Source organism: Morone saxatilis, unplaced genomic scaffold (genome assembly GCF_004916995.1).
Source record: "Morone saxatilis isolate NCDOM2014 unplaced genomic scaffold, NCSU_SB_2.0 Contig23, whole genome shotgun sequence".
NCBI classification, from domain to species: domain Eukaryota; kingdom Metazoa; phylum Chordata; class Actinopteri; family Moronidae; genus Morone; species Morone saxatilis.
The window spans coordinates 15,891,201-15,908,058 of NW_023339796.1; the positions used below are offsets into that span (position 1 = coordinate 15,891,201).

At 39.4% G+C, this 16,858-nt stretch overlaps 1 protein-coding gene across 2 annotated transcripts in view; it reads right to left on the bottom strand.

The window, feature by feature from the left end:
- Positions 1-5,403: 5,403 nt before the first annotated feature.
- The window catches only part of pik3r2 (phosphoinositide-3-kinase, regulatory subunit 2 (beta)), a 32,584-nt gene continuing 21,129 nt past the window's right edge, over positions 5,404-16,858 (bottom strand). For both annotated transcript variants that reach the window (XM_035670235.1, XM_035670236.1), the window contains exons 3-16: positions 15,086-15,178; positions 13,269-13,343; positions 11,846-11,998; positions 9,896-10,106; positions 9,629-9,714; positions 9,348-9,450; positions 9,107-9,205; positions 8,739-8,919; positions 8,430-8,549; positions 7,574-7,716; positions 7,187-7,363; positions 7,001-7,072; positions 6,707-6,877; positions 5,404-6,352 (exon numbers count right to left, since the gene is read on the bottom strand). In XM_035670235.1, coding sequence (XP_035526128.1) covers positions 6,145-6,352; positions 6,707-6,877; positions 7,001-7,072; positions 7,187-7,363; positions 7,574-7,716; positions 8,430-8,549; positions 8,739-8,919; positions 9,107-9,205; positions 9,348-9,450; positions 9,629-9,714; positions 9,896-10,106; positions 11,846-11,998; positions 13,269-13,343; positions 15,086-15,178 — 1,892 coding nt within the window. In that variant the 3' untranslated portion in view covers positions 5,404-6,144. The remainder of the gene's footprint in view (positions 6,353-6,706; positions 6,878-7,000; positions 7,073-7,186; positions 7,364-7,573; positions 7,717-8,429; positions 8,550-8,738; positions 8,920-9,106; positions 9,206-9,347; positions 9,451-9,628; positions 9,715-9,895; positions 10,107-11,845; positions 11,999-13,268; positions 13,344-15,085; positions 15,179-16,858) is intronic.

Consider the following 16,858-nt stretch of genomic DNA (forward strand, 5'->3'; position numbering starts at 1 on the left):
TTCTTTTTTCTGTATGGAGGAAAAAATTTCAAGCTAGCTTATTTTTTTCTTTATAGGCTCTGTAAGGTTATCATTAACAGATATAAACAAACAAACAAAAATAACCAACACATGGACAGACAACTCTATAAGCTTTTTTAAAAAGCCAAATAAAAAGAAATACTCAGGCACCATAAAAGAACACTTTCTAATGCCATCATTGTTCCATGTACAAAGATCTGCGTAAAGGAGTGATCATGAACCGTTTTTTTTTCTCTGTCAGGTTAACAGGTTTAACTTTTTTTTTTCCTGCCTGTGTGTGTACGCTCAGGCCAAAAAGAAAACAAACAAAAAAAAACCTTCAGCGACCACAGAGATCTACCGAAGGACGATACAGTGGTAAGATGGTTCACTTTGTTACAGCATCAGTGTCCAATTGTGGTGGATCTCTGTGGCAGCATCCTAAGTGTATCTTTTGTGGTGCAACATTAACACTCAAGTCTACTCACAAAAAAAAACATAATCTTCCAAAATGACAAAACAGAAAAAAAAAAAAACAACTCCTCTCTAATATTTAATAATTGCAAAGCAGCCAAGACTGCATTTAACATATAGACTCAGCTCTGTAAATATTAACACATGTACATAAGCTTGCTTCATCCTCTGAATGCACCTGATAATCATGCGTAATAGATTACATGTATGTCGATCAACTGTAACCACAAAGTTTGTTGCTGATCACGATGAAGCTCACTGCAGCTGATTAGTAAAAATGCTTGCGTTTCAATAACCGCTCGGGTACAAAGCAGTTGTGGAGCAAGTCTAAAGATCATGTTCACATCAAAGCCTCCTTCTGATTTGTTTCAAGCAAAATCCAAATCAGAATTACATCATCCAAAAATATAGTTATCTAAGTATATATTTCAAAATATTTATTCTCTAGTATGTCTCTCATTCTTCAAACCTTAATAGACACCAAATATATGCGTTTCTTTGTAGTCAGTGAAAGATGTGCTTTGTGTGTGAGGCCAGTTCAAGAAATATCATTTACAGTGTACCAAAGCTGATGAAAAAATATTTCATTCCTTGAACGATCATTTGTCATATAGAAAAATGTTTTTCTAGAAGCTCCGACACAAATGCATATCTAATAGACGAGCAGGATGAAAACTTTGAGTTTCAGAGTAACATCTACCAAAAGTGGGATTAAAGTCTCAACTCTAAATCAAAGCGCAATAAAGTCTTCATCTTCTGCCTGTTTCATGCCCGTCTCACTGCGTGACCAGGTTTCATTGCTACTAAAGTTGCATTGCTTCTAGCTAATAAACATCTGTGATTAACATGGTATATATGGCAGATGAAAGCGTTCACCTACACTGCAAAAATGTTCATCTTAACAAGTGATGCAGGAAGCTATTCTGTTCTACATTTCTATTTTCCTTTAAGCAAATTAAAACATTGAGCAAATTTCTTACATGGAAGCAGAACCTCCTGGCTCCTGGAACTGTTTTGGGATAAACTGCAATTATCTCATTCCATTGCCCTGATTTTTCTAGGCATGTTTATAAATGGTTGGTTTACTCAAATTCCCCCAAAAAACCCGGACACAAGTTTTCACTTTCACTACAGCAATATCTAGCCATGCATTTAATTTCACTTTCATGTGCTGAGCTTTTGAGATATCCATATATGAAACGCCACACAATCAACAGCAATATATTCCAGCCACAATGGTTTGGTTGTTTTGGATAATTCACAGACCTCACTGTGAACTGTTTTCTTAGGAAAATGAAAGAATATTGACATAATAAAATCTCACCTATCTGCATGTTTAGATACCACTAGCAGTAATTGAAAAAATGTCTTTGGGTAATTTGGATGGACTGACGCTTTAGAAATATTAGTTTGTAATTATTTGTCTCTTTAAGTTGGACAATATTGCTGTGTGGGCACAAATTGCATAATGAGCCAGCAGCTCTCCTTAAAGTTGTTTTGAAAAGTATTACAGAGTTCAAACAGTCCATATACTAAAACTAACTCTATAATGAAAACATTGCAATCAGTCAAAAGCATCAGAATTACATGACAGTTGTCGACCGCAAAAACAACAAAAGCATTTACTGTACACTGTATACTCCAATATCATAAAGAAAAATGTCAATCACTCCCGATATACTGTATGGAAAGACCTTAAAACTATCAACTAAAAACACTATTGACAACTGAGTTTCACAACTGTTTGTGAGTTTATGGTTGTTGGGCGTTAGACACACTGCTCTGAGTGTGTGGAACAGAAAAAAAGTGCAGTCACAAAAGTGTTGGTCCAACAAACTGGATAAAGGATGTGTCAGCAGTGGCGGATGACTCAACCAGATCGCCTGTTCACAAAGGAACTGACTCTTAATACAAAACACTGAGAAATGCTGCATGCATTAACTTGAGAGCTTATCAAATGAGCTTCGAACAACTGGGCTGGGCCACGGATGTGTACGGTTCACATTTCTATCTTATCTGAGTTTTATTCAAAAATATACCAGACAAATAAAGAAAAAAATAAAACACCAAAGAAATCTAGCTTTGGTGCACAGTGAGAGAGAGCACCAAGCTACTGTACAGCCCCCACCATAGCAAGAAGGAATATGTAACAACTATAGATGTAACAACAAAGAGGCACAGCTAAAATCTGTCACTCTCTTATCTATAACATGCTCAGATTTGCTCTAACACACATAAAGACACACAAACAAACACACACGCAGACACACACACACACACAATCACACACAACAATTATGCTCATTTGCCAGATACCCTTTTAGTCTTTGATAAATGGCAAATGTGTGAACCATGGGGCACAGCATATGGTGGTGGTGGCACCGTCTTGTAGAGCAAAGCTCCAATGACAACGAGGAGAAGACGAGCTCATCACAATGACTAAAGGCACTTCTAATCTTTCTGACTCACATGTTTTATAGCCCTCTAATCAGAAGCACCGCCATCACCTCTAGTTTAATTCTTGGGATTTTCTACGTGCCAAGAACTGTGCAAAGTACAGTACAGTTGATTAGTCCTGACTGAAATCAAACTAACATCTTGATTTAAACTTTTCAGGCCAAGTGGGTTTCACTTTGAAATGGGATTGGTCTGTTTGGATGTTGCAACCTGAAATTTGTGAATCAACATTTCAAAAGCAGAAATTACGCTACGCCAAAAAGCACTGCTGGAAGCTTAGGTCTTCATATGAAAAATCAATTTTATATTGACTCATAACTGACTTTTATAACCAGAAGAATATCTTATTTTAGAACAAAACTTCAATTTCTATCCCTCCTCAACAAAAATGCCAAATGTGCCACCTTTAAAAACAGAGCACCTTTCTTATAAAAGGTTCTGTTAACACTGATTTGTATCTATTATATGTGAGAAATTTAAGAGATTATTCAAGAAATCAACTATGTAAAATTCCAATGAAATTTAAAAGAGGCATCATGGGACGTAGGGTTGAGTGATATGATGGTATACGCCATGCAACGGTATACATGTGTCCACCAGTAGAGATTTGGCAATACCGTTTCCACTGTGGGAGTTATCCCTTAGTGTCTCTGTTATATATTGGGGGCAGGCTATCAGCATCAGGACTGCTTGCCACTTCATCACATGGCTTGATAGCGACAGGTAGAGGCTGTAATGCACCTGTAAGCTGGTTTACCAAACACTGCAGAGAAAGAGAGAGACAAGACTCAACTAGGGTTTCTCGTGTGAGACAGTTGTGTTTGTTTGTATGGAAGTAATAAAAGAAAATAATGACATGTGAAGAAGTAAAGTACGGTTTTTTAAAACCATTTCTTAATTGAGTTTAGAGAACAATTAATGTACCGTGACATATAGTTACTGTGATACAAATGACATATAACGCAACTGAAGATTTTGGCCACATCGCCCACCCCTAACGTGATGCCAATTTCTTTTTCATCGACCACACAGGAATAACTGAATAACCACGCCTCTAGACAAATGAACTGTGCTTTTAAAGTGAACAAAGATGGTACAATCTTTACCTCTAGCCACATGAACATGAGGTAAACAGGGAGAAATTCACTGCCACAGCACAGAACAGAGGGAGGGAACTGATCAAAGAACTCTGTCTATAAATCTAAAACTTATTATCCACATATGTCTTGTGCATAGTACCATACTACCACACATCATATTGTATATGAACTACAAAAAGTACAGTTATCAACCACTGGTGCCAAGTGAAAAAAGAAAAACAACCCAAATGAAGGACTCCATGCACACTGAACTAGTTAATCTCTCAGACCGCAGAGGCCATGCAATATGGCAAAAGGACTGGTTCTTTTTTTTCTTTTCTTTCTTGCTACATGAAAAGACATCCTTCATTCGGCTCACATTAGCTGGATACTGTTAATCCTTAAACAGAATCTAAGAGCATAGCAAATATACTGAAAACATAAAGACACACAGCAATGAAACTGTATAAAGTCACATACACTGACTGCATGTGTGTCTGAAATATACTGTACATGAGTTATATTACTGCTTTCCTTTTTTTGTACATCAATATTCTACAGCTCTGTGAGTCAAGGTTGTGATGAAATGAACAGTCAAGCGCAAGGGCGGGAAGCAGTAAGTACCGTGGGTAAATCTGCATGAAAAAAAACAACAATAAACATCTGCAAGGACATTGTACCGCTAAAACAGTCTAATCTAATTAGAGACGAGGCAAATACAGTACCAAAGATACAATAATCACATAGATTGATGCTCTGCAAGTGTCTTAAGCATATAGAAACAAGACACATAAGAGGAGCACTAACAGTTATGCCTTAAGTCAATGGCTACAGGGGCTACAGTATTAAAGAGGATGAAAAAAGAAGGAAGAAGTTTGAAAAAAAAAAAGAGATGTTTGATGCAGGAATCTTTCCACAATTTCCATTTAGAAGGAAACCTGAATCACGTGGAACTGCATTCATCAATGTACCTCTCCATCTAGTGTATTGTGGTTAAGAACTAATTCTCTATCCACAATATACCAAATATGTACCATGCATTTCTATCCTGTAATACAGTATTTACTGTATTGTACCTCGTTAATTGAAAAGGAGGCCCACTGAGAGAGAGCAACAAGCCAAAGCAGTTGGAAATAAAGATCATTTCATAAAAAATATACCTATGTGTGTGTATCTTTTAAAGCTGTAGCTTCGTCTACGTCGACAGCCGTCTTCGCCTCCTGTCCCTTCGCTGTTTAACGCTCTCGACCGGTGGCACTCCCCCCTTGTGGTCGTAAGACACAGGCTTTGTGGTCATTCCAAAGCATTCACTATGCACTTAAGCAAGCTTCTAAACATTCAATCAGTTTTTAAAACCCCCTAAAAAACATCAACCCCAGCAATTTCTCTCCCCCTTCCCTCCCACATCCCCTCCTCCCCCACCGGCTCCAGTGACTACACCCCTCTGGTCCACGGTTTCTCAGCCGCCTTTAGGTGTGAAGCGAGCAGCCTGGTTTAGCCAAGCCAGTCCTGCCAGTGGATGACAGCTCAGGCTTTTGTCGACGGAGAGTTTGCAGGCAGTCTGGGGATGACAGATCGGGCCTTTGTCTATGGACAGTTATCACGTGTTCAAGGCGAAAAAACAAAAGTGCCTCCTATAAACTTTCCCATCATCCCATCTGGTTGCTCTCCTCCACGATCTTGAAAACAACATTTGTGTGTGCTTATTTTGTCTTCTTTTAACACATTTAGTCTCTTTTTTTCGCTGTATGAATTGTGAATTTCTCACACTTTTTTTCCATAACTGACACTGTAGAGTCGTGGCTGGCTAATGCGACACTCTCCTCCAAGTTAAAACTCACTGCGTCAGCCAGGCTAACTGTACAATGCTTCGTTACTTGTAGTAGTGTGCTTATTTTGAAGCCATGCTGTTAGCAAGGAGTGCTCTTTGCTGGACTGGGGTCTGTTGGAAATTAGCACCAGCCTCCAGCCAAAAAAGTATGTATTTAAAAATGTGGCTGTTGAGTCTATTTTTTTTAAATCGCCACTTAAAACAAGAACAAGCATTGTTCAGAGGTTTATTCTTTCCCCAATGCATTTAAGTGAAAATCTGTTTCCCCACCCTGGTTGGCGTCCTACACTGCTGGTGGATAATTCATCTGGGGTGCTGGTTCTGGTTCTGAGAGCGGGCCAGGACTGGGTAGGCAAGATTTACATTCAGCTGGTCGTTGTGTTGGACCAAGGAGACGTTTTTGTAGTGGAGCACCAGGTCTTTGAGGGACGAGTACAGATTGTAGGGCTCAGCAAATCCGTAACCTGTGGCTGTCTTGTAGATGACGCAGTGCTTGGTGTCACCCTCCACACTGGAAAGAAGGACAGAGATCATTTTTACAGATGCTCAAAATTGTTCTCAAAGTACAATGTTGTCAATATATACATTACTTTATAATGTATTTACGTTTATATCTACTTAAATGGTCAGTGTAAAGAGAATACAGGTTTTTCATGAGCTGAAACTCACTATAAAGCTCCAGAAAGCTGAGAGAAGCTGCAGGTTCATTGACCATATTGTCACATTGTTTTCACTATGTCATTTGTTATTATACAAATATTGATTACTCTCAATCTCAACACTTTGTGTTAAGGTGTTACAACTGTCTCAGCTCTCACCAGTATCATCACACTAAAAAATAAAAACAAGCACAAGCAAAACTTACACTACAGAACAGGCGTAGGAGCCCTTCTGTGATTGGCTCTCACGGATGAGGAAGGTCCCGTCACATTTGCCTCTCAGCATTTCCTCAGCCTGGGTGCGTTTGATGTCACCCACATACCAGGTACACTCATCATGGTGGGGTGAGCCCTCGTCCTCCTCCAGCGAGTAGGAGCTGGAAACACAGAAACAAAGCAGCAGACACTCAATCATATGTCAAGAACGAAACATTGAGCTCCAACCACTGCATAAATTATAGGTGGAGATATTACAGCACCGAGTTATCTCAAACACTTACTCATCAGCATCATTCTTTATGCCCAGCCATTCATTGATCTTCTTCTGCCGTGTCCCCTTCTGTGTCAGCCATCTGCAAAGATGATCAGATTTAATGCGGACAATTTACCAACATACATTCTGTACATATTCTCTAAAGTGAAATCAAAACACAGAGAAAAGTAAATCTTCAATGGATTCTCCTTACATCAAGTACTGGTCTCTGATTTTGCGGAGCTGCATGAGATCCGGCTTGAGGCTGTTCATCTTCTTGTCAATCTCTCTGTTATCAGAGACCTGCTCTTTCAGGTCCTGCTCCAGCTTACACTTGCTGTCGTGGATCTCCTTCACACGAGACTTCAGACGCTCGGAGTTGCTCTGAATCCTGATTTAAAAGAATGAAAAAATTATAGCTCTGAATATGTTCTTCAAATGTGACAAAATGCCATTCCAATTAAGCAGCTTAGTTCAGTTTGATGAATCAGTAAAACAAACTCAAACTATTGCATCTGCCTGCTTTGAATTTACATCTTGCTTTTGCAGTTGAATTCAACCAAGATTGTTAAAGATCTCATGCACACAAACATAAATGTACTTTTGAATCTCTTTTTCGTTGCCTTCGCGTTGGAATCGCTCCAAAGACTCTCTGCTGTAACGCTCCTGAGTCTCACACTGCTCCTCAAAGATCTTGATGGTCTCATTGAAGGCCTCTATGGCTGTGCGCTTCATCTGCAGCTCCTGTGGAAAAGAGGGCCAGACTGACCGTGACTGCCCATTCGATGTTTTATTGTATTTCATTTAATTCGTAGCTTTTTAATATCACACATATCTGGTCTTCTACCTGCTCATGTTGAAATAAAACTCTGGTTAAGACAATCTACTGTTGTGTAATATAAAAGGTAAATAAGAGGTATAAGACATACTGTCTTACCCCAATATTTGGTTTCTTTCACACTGCCTGTGTACACAGCATAACACTTATCTAGTATTCATGTCAATATACACACACAAATATCCTTTAATGTCATACCTTCACATTCATTACATTCATATAAGGTCAGACTGTATACTGCAGACATATTAATATTAATTTACTTAATGCTTTATGTATTTTAATTTATTTTATGTATTTTTATATTGTACCTGCTTAACATTGATTTTATCTTTATTATTTTTAATGGTGTTCTGCACACATTCACAATATAATCTGATCTTTCTACTAATATTTCATGTAATGTTTGGAAGATATTTTAATAAAAGACAGTTATATATGCAGGGTTATATTACTACTATATTAACTATATTCTCATTTATATTCTAATTTTCAAATATTACTGCATTTGCTAGATCTATAACCAGATTTCCAATGTAGAATAATTATTGTTTCATCTTCTGTTCTGAATTATGTGAGAGGGACAGGGTTTGTGTGCCTCTGTGTGTTTAACTCATACCTGTGAGGTGCGTGTGTACTCCTCATACAGAGAGTCGTACTCGCGGCTCTTCTCCTGGTACTGCTCGTGATAGACTTTCAACTGCTCTCCCACCTCCTCTATACTGTTTTCCTTCACCAACTGAGCAGAGCAAAATACAGATGAGAGCAAAAATCACCACTTTTGATGGACGACAAACAAACAACAAAAAAACACAATTCAAGCTGGCCAAACTTATTGTTATTCTTAAAAATACTGAGAATAATGTTGCTTAAGGAAACTTTGTTTGAATTTGAAGATAACAATCTTCTGCTACATAATCTCACTGACCTGTTGATATTTTGACACAGGGTACAGAAGCTTGGTGTCCAGTTTGGCGTTGTACTGGGCCAGGGACTCGTGGCGGTAGTGATTGATGAGCTCCACTACAGACAGGAAGGTAAGAGGCTCTGAGAAGCCGTACCTCCCATCTCTGTGGTAAATCTTTATAAGCTTGTTGTTCCCCCCTTTCCTGCAGGGGGAGACAAATGGAAAAGAAAAGAAAATAAGAGGATGTGTGTACACGGTCATTCTCTTCTTTTTTTATATCTATAGTAACTATTCAGTTGAATCAAATCTGGTTCAAACTGGTGCAGGGGACAGGATGTCAATGCTGCAGATGTTCCACCAAAAACCTTAAACCAGAAGTGTTGCTTTACCTCAGGGTGAGAGTGTACTCGCCCTCCAGTTTACTGGAGGCATCTCGGACCAGAAAAGTGCCATCTGGAGTGTCTCGCAGCTTCTCATTTACTTCCTCTCTGCAAATACGATCACATGCAGTATTTACTTAATGAACACTAACCTTGACCAGCTTTAATTTAAAAGCTAATACGTGAAATAAATGAAAACATAGTTTTTTAACTTTGATTAAATTCAACAGTAACAGCCTATTTTCATTACCTGGAGATTTCTCCCCAGTACCACTCAGCATCAGCCAGCAGGCCGCTTGTGTCTGTCATGGCTGATGGTGCCATTTTAGTCTTGACTGGCTTTGCTGGAAGAACTGGGAACAGACACACATATAAATATACAAATATCACCATTAGAAGCATTTTATTCTAATAGGAATGTATTTGAACAGTCACATCATGCATTAACTCCCTGGAAACTGCTAAAAAAGGTCTTTGTGCTGTACTACAACATAAACACAGTTCTAAGCAGCCTTATTAAAAACAACATACCTGGAGGAGGGAGGTCCTGCTCCGTAGCTCTCTCTATCAGCAGCCTCTCCACCACAAGACCAGGGAACTCCTCATCCAATGATACCCTGCCAATCAATCAGTGGACAGTTTAACACATTTCATAAAGTCAAGCTCTACATTTTTAATTACTTGAGCAGCCTAATGCTTCACAGAACAAATCCAATTGGCCCAATTATTCAACTTAACTCATCTAAACTCATCTTAACATCTGTTAAAATTCTGTATAAAATATCAACCAAAACTTACCAAGGGGTCGAGGGGCCTGTCCATATCAGCAGCGGTCCAAAGATCTGTCCCAGCGTGTGTGTGTCCAGGCCATTGCTGGCCTGTGCCTGGGTGACCTTTGCCAGGTGTGTAAGGAGGTATTGAAGGGTGAGACGGTGATGTAGAGGGACGGTGGTGGAGCTCTCGAGGACCAGGCTTACCTCTCTGTCATGGCTTCCGGCGACTGCTCCATCTGTAAGAGGAATTCAAGTAACCATAAAACTACTGTAACAATTTTACCACATGAGGAGAACCTGAAGAGAGTCAAGATATTAAATTATACAGAATTAGGTATTTTTACATATTGATAGTCCCTTTCATAATTACTTAAAAAGGTCCAGTGTGTAACATTTAGCACGATCTGCTGGCAGGAATAGAGTATCAACAGATGCCGCAGGTTACCTTCCAGGGAGTCCGCCATGTTGAAATGTTTCCCAGAGCAGACAAACCTAACACTGGCTGTAGATAGGGCCTTTTGTGTTTTTTGCGGTTTTTCGCAGCCGGTTCTCATTCCCAGGTCGTCAAATACAGATACGAGCTGTGTTTCAACAACCACTAGATGCCACTAAATCCTACACACTGGTCCTTTAAAAATACATGAAAAAGGGGGTCAATGCATGTTTCTTTAAATAGGTCTGCTATATATCTGAAATTAAATTATGGTGTCCCTTGTGCAGAGGAGAATCAGCTGGAGCATTACTAGCATACCTCAGTGAGCTCATCCTCTCCCGACACTTGACTCTATTTTGTCAAGGCTGACATGCGACTGACCTCGATCAGCTGAATTTAAGGCTCAGTTTGGGCCTTAAATTCTTATACTTAAATTACTGTTATTGAAGCAATGGAAGGTTACTTTTTACCTACTGAAACAACATCTGCAGCAAGTGATTTACTTTTTGGGGCTTGTGCATGCTGTTCGGCTTACACCGTACAAAACCCCCCTTTTTGTTTACATTACATGAAATCCCCACCATAACAACTCATTTTTCTACTACTAAAAAAAAATACTTTCTTAAAAACAGCAATGTATTAACATGAGATGGGATTATTTCACCTCTTTCAATCAAAGATCAACTTAATTTAAGAATTGTTATTGTATTTTATGATTTTCAGATGTAAAGCAGTCAGGAACCCGGAGAGATTTAGAACATACATTTAGTTGGTCTTTTAAAGGACCATAATGGTAGCTTTGCATGTTGAAGCCCATTAACTGTAAAATGTGTGTGCTTCGCATAAATGTAGACCATTTTCCAAAGCATACCATGGGTTTAAACTGATACATGCATATTTTCCAAATGTTCCAGGCGCCACTGGTATGAACATAAACTCGCAGAGATTTGAAGCTTGCTTGAGATGTATAATCCATCTCAGAGAAAAATGAAGTCAATTTGACTTTTATGGTACTTTTAAGGTAATGTAGTTGGTGCGTTCCATGTTCTTGTGAGACACTCCAACATCTAACTCCATGTTTGTTTACTGTTTGTCTCCTGGTTTTGACACACAATAAAGATCCTCAGTTGAATACTTTATGGCAGCTGACTATTACTGTCAGATGCTCGCACATCTCAACTGCAATATCTTGTGACAATAATGTTACTTCAAATCAGTCAACAAAGAAAGAAAGAAAGAAAAAAGATACAAAATGTTGACTATGATCATCGCCTATTTCAAGCAAGTTTCACATCCTCTGAAGTTGTTTTTCATACTGCGCCTACATTAAATGAAATTCAATGAAAGGTAACAAGTTAGTGTAAAAAAAAAAATAATGGTGTGCTTTGGAAAAAGTTGTCAGTAGTGTATGTATGTAATGTGTTAATGTTACATTAACAAACCAATCACATTAACAAGATACATAGAAGATGACACCCTTTCCTAATTTGAAGAAATAGGTGTTTAGTCAATATAAGTGTCAACTTAAAGCATTGTCGTTACCTGCTGACTGCTGTAGGACCTGCTGCTGCCGTGTGACAGCAGCTTGAAGGTGAGGGTAGATACAGGCAGGGATGACAGGTGACGGGAGGTCTCTCAGGTAGCGCAGGACACACTCAGACAGGTAACCCACATCTTCATTCCTCATTTCACTCTCTGGATATGCAAAGACATATACAAAGACATTTAGGTACAACTGCTGGAAAGAAAAGAATTACATCAAACTCACAAAGGGATGTACTGTGTATACTGTGTGGCATGCTTTCATTGATGTAAAATATATATTGTAACCTTATGAAATGCCCGTATATATGAATATATATGGAACACCCCATATATATACGTGGAATGCTAATTCACTTAAGTATGCAATGTAGCTTGGAATACTGGATTATTGAGGCTGATACTAAAATCAATATTTGAGAGTTTGAACAATGCAATAGGGGGTAGAAGTTTCTTTAAAGGTCCAGTGTGTAGGATTTAGTGCCATCTAGTGGTGTAATTGCAGATCGCAACTTCCTCACTTCACCATCCCTTTCCAAGCACGAATGAGAAACTATAGTAGATGTAAAACGTGCAAAAAATGCGGACACCCCTATCTATGGCCAGTGTTATGTTTGTCCCTTCTGGGCAACTGTAGAAACATGGCGGACTCCATAAAAGGCGGCGTGCGGCGTCTGTAGACATCTAAGGTAACATAAACACAATGATTGCTATATTCAGGTGATTATACACTAATGAAAACATAAATATGAATATTATATTCCATTCCTGTCAAAAGAGTTTGTTAAATGTTATACACTGGACCTTCAACATAAACAAACAATCTTGATACGAATCCCTTCGATTTTTTTGTTTTTGTTTAACTGTGACCACAAACATACTGACTGGGACATTATACTGATACCATTTTTTTCTTCCTGATACCGATTCTGATACCTGAACTTTACCGATACAGAGTACCGATCCAGTACATGTGCATTAAAATATACAGTATATTATTATTTTGTATAGTAAGTGTATACTAATATGCCTGTATGAATGCTATCACTGTTGTACGGCCTGGCTCAGGTTAAACCCTTTGTCAGAGTCAGAGTAGGGTGAGTCATGACTTCACTATCCTGGGGGAAAAAATGGCGAACGGGGCTAATAAACGTGGTAACAGATCGGTACACAGACACACTCAGCAATACCCGATACCGCATTTCTGGCTTTATTGGAGGAATTTCTGATATTGGTCGGAACAACTCTACCTATTTCTGTACAGCAATTTAATTTTCTTCAACATATACACACATTGATTACATCTGCAATTAGATAATTAGTCTAGTCCTAATGCAAAGTGGACACAAATACAGATTAATACACTCGATATGCAGAAGACAACAAAATGAGAAAAAGAAGATAAAAGCTCAAAAGTACTCACCAGAGCTCAGACTGTACACTGTGCTGTCTGAATCTGAGGAATCTGGTGTCCTGTACAATGTCGGGCTGTCCAGACCTGAGAAAAAGAGAAGTCAAAGTTCATACAACTGAGCTGACAAAAAATAGCACAAAAAACAGAACACAGCTAAGTAGAGAAAAGTAGAAAAAGACAAGGAGAATTCAAAAGCAATATTATGTTTTACCAATAGAAAACAAATAATGAAAAAATTAATACAGCCCGAAGCTGCTTTCATTTGCTCCCTGACTTGACTACATAATGTATAATGTAAAAGACATGTAAGACATGGTATGAGACACTCAATACAGACATTTAATTTCATACCAGCTGGACAAAACATAACAGCTGTCTGTTGGCAACAACTTGTATGTGACAAACACATAGTTTTGGAAATACTGCAATAAATGCTGAAATAAATTTCAGCTGTGTGCTGTTTTCATTCCAGTCTCACCTCCAACAACAGGGAGATTGATGCATCATATTTACAAGAGCCAACACATGTTCCAGTGTTAAGTGTTTCATTTTTGTTTGTGCTCTTCTTGGTAGAAAATGTGTGATTTATTTAGTGACTCTGAATGCCAGAGTCTAAAACAAAAAGCAAAAACCAAAGTCCTGCATCATTAAATTCTTTTAAGCAGATTGTTCAGGCAGGAGGTAAAGGTAAGTATGCTGCAAATTCAATGATATTGTAAGAAATAAGGTTTAGAGAACTTTGTAATATAGGCTGTTCCATAAGAGAGACAAAGATTTCACACAACCTGTGAAAATACCTGTGAAGAAAACATTTTTACTCTGAATGACTGCATTTCTCTATTTGGTCCCAACCTAAAAAACATTAAGGACCACTGGGTCTAGACAGCTTGCATCTAGGAGGCAATTCCTTGAGACTAGCCAGTCTCTCAGATAGTTGTGAAAACCACACCATGCAGGCAGAGTGTGTGTGCATCCAACACTGGGAAGTTATTTAACTGCTAAATTATATTATTTACATTCAGAGACAGACTTTATATAGAGATCAGTACCAAAATCTTCTCTAATTCCTAGCATGAGAAGAATCTCTCTTAGGTAGGTAGGTAGATTCACATCTAAAATGTTTTTTAAATCTACTCTCTACAACTTGTTTGCTTCTCTCAATTTCAACACAGTGATCAACACAGATTTTATTAGCGACATCAATAAGGTATCGAGGCTTTTATATAGATTCCCTATGATTCATTTATATTAATTATTTGTTTCGGTATTTTTTTAAGCACAAGTACAAATGGTTCACTAGCTCCAGCTCTTCCATTGTGATGATTTGCTGCTTTTCTCATCATTAGACACTTTGTACATTAAGTAATTCATTGAGAGTAATATAATCTACAGATTCATCGATAATGAAAACAATTATTAGTTGCAGCTAAACATGTGTGAGTGTGAGTGAGAGAGACAGAGAGAAAATACAAAAAGGAAGACAAAAAAAAAGAGGCAAAACTGTGAACGGGGTCCCACTGAGCGCTATTTGTTAATAACAGTGTGAATCAAACCCACTGTGCAGGACTCTGAGTGCGGCCCATGAGAACAGTTCTGACTCGAACCACATTAAACTTCAATATAGAAAATCTACATCAAGTCACAAACCAAGTGAGCGTGAGTGTGCATCTACATCTGTGTGACTGCCTGTCTAAAAGTTGTGCATTGTGCAAATGCTGGCATGAGAGCAAGAGGCAGATGGCGGGAGGGAGACAGTCACACATAGACGGAAAGACGGGGAGGCGAGACAGACGAATGTGTTGGACGGTTGACACAGATATACGTACCTCTTTTCTCTATGGCTTGGATCATGCTGACGAGGGCTGGGGGAGCCGTCTCTGGCGGTGTGAACTGCTCGCTCAGGTCCGGCACAGAAACAGCTGAAACAACAACACAAATCACTGTTACACTTCTGGCACAAAGCCTCTGAAAAGCCACAGGGGTTCTGCAGCACTGACAAGGGCATAGTTAACTAGGAGCAGTGGGAGATACAGAGCATGTATAATGTTGTGACTATATATAAAATTTGTAAAGAACACAATAAAATATGAGGAATTTAGTATCCATTTCGCAAGAGCACCTGTTTTGCAGGAAGCACGGGAGCAGTTAGTCTCCTGTGTCATCTGTTTGCAAAGTATTTCAATAAAAAAATCACTAACTAAAACACAGAGAAAACAACGTGCATGTTTCTGTGGCAGTTTGTAGCCTGAAAGTCTGGCTGATGAGATATATGATAATAAAACCAGAACAATTTAGTAAACGTACAAAAGAATAAAAAGAGGCTTTATTCAGAGGAGTGAAAATAAAAAAAGACAAAAAACAGACTGCTGATGGCAAGCAAAAACTTTATCTACTTTACAACTCCCAACAGACTAAATCAAACATCTTTTCAGTCTGAGAGAAAGAGAAAAGGAGAAAGCAAGAGGGAAAAAAGAGAGATCCCATTTCTCTCCCTCCCTCCCTCCCTCCCCTCCCTTCTCCTCTCTCTTTTTTTTCCCTTTTCTTTTTCTCCCCTCTCGCTTTCTCTCCTCCCCTCCGCTCCGTCCTGCTCGGTGTTTCGCCTTAGCTCTTTGCGTGAGTGGAGCACAATAAAGGATTTAATCAAAACTCCTGAACAAGCAAAAGCCCTGTGGCAGTGTGCCAGACCCGGCCCGGCCCGGCCACCGGAAGGGCAGGCAGGCAGGCAGCAGGCAGGGCTCCAGAGGCAGGGCTGTGAGCTGGTCTGCGGAGGTAGGGCGGGACGCGGAGTGCCCGGTAAAACGGGTGGGTGGAGAGGGGAGGGAGCAAGGTGGAGGCCTGCCCTTGCCCTGGCCGGGCTTGGCAGCCTAGGCTCCTGGTTCCTTGGCACGGCTCGGCTAACCGCATGCTGATTTTGTAAGTTTTGGGAGTTCAAGACAAGAAACGCCGCGTCCAGACATTCGTCCCCCTCTCTCTCCTCTTCTGGTTCTTGTTTCTCAGTCTCTCTGGATGACTCTCTCGCCCTTGGTCTCTCTCTCTCTCTCCCTGTCCGTTTGCTCTCTTAGCATTCGTGCTCTTTGCTGGACCTTTCCCTTGCTCCTTCTCTTTCTTTAGTTTCTTTACTTCTCTTTAATTTTTATTTTGATCTATTATCCTTTTCTCCTTCCCCGACCCCCCCCCCACCCTTTCTCTCTCTTTATGTCTCCATGCCTGCCAGTTAAACATGGAAACTTTGCTTGGCACTGTCTCCAGCTCTCTAGCTTGCACACAGACAGACCTCTGCCTCTTCTTTATCCCTGTAAGCCATTTTGGCTGGCAGGCCCCTCCCCCCCCTCTCCTCTAATCACAGTATCTCTCTCTTCTGTGTACAGGAACAATTCCACATACATGTGAGCCCAAAATTACAAATCAAAATTGACATCAAAATACATCATAGCCCTCCAACAGAACTCATATGATCAATTTCTCATCTTGCTCCCCTATTGGCATGACGACAGTTTATCAATGTATTAAAAAACATTACATAGTTTTAGGCATAAAAACTGCTTAGGGACAGATTGTGCTTGTGGTTAAAAGAAAGTACTGTTGACTGTTAGCAAAAA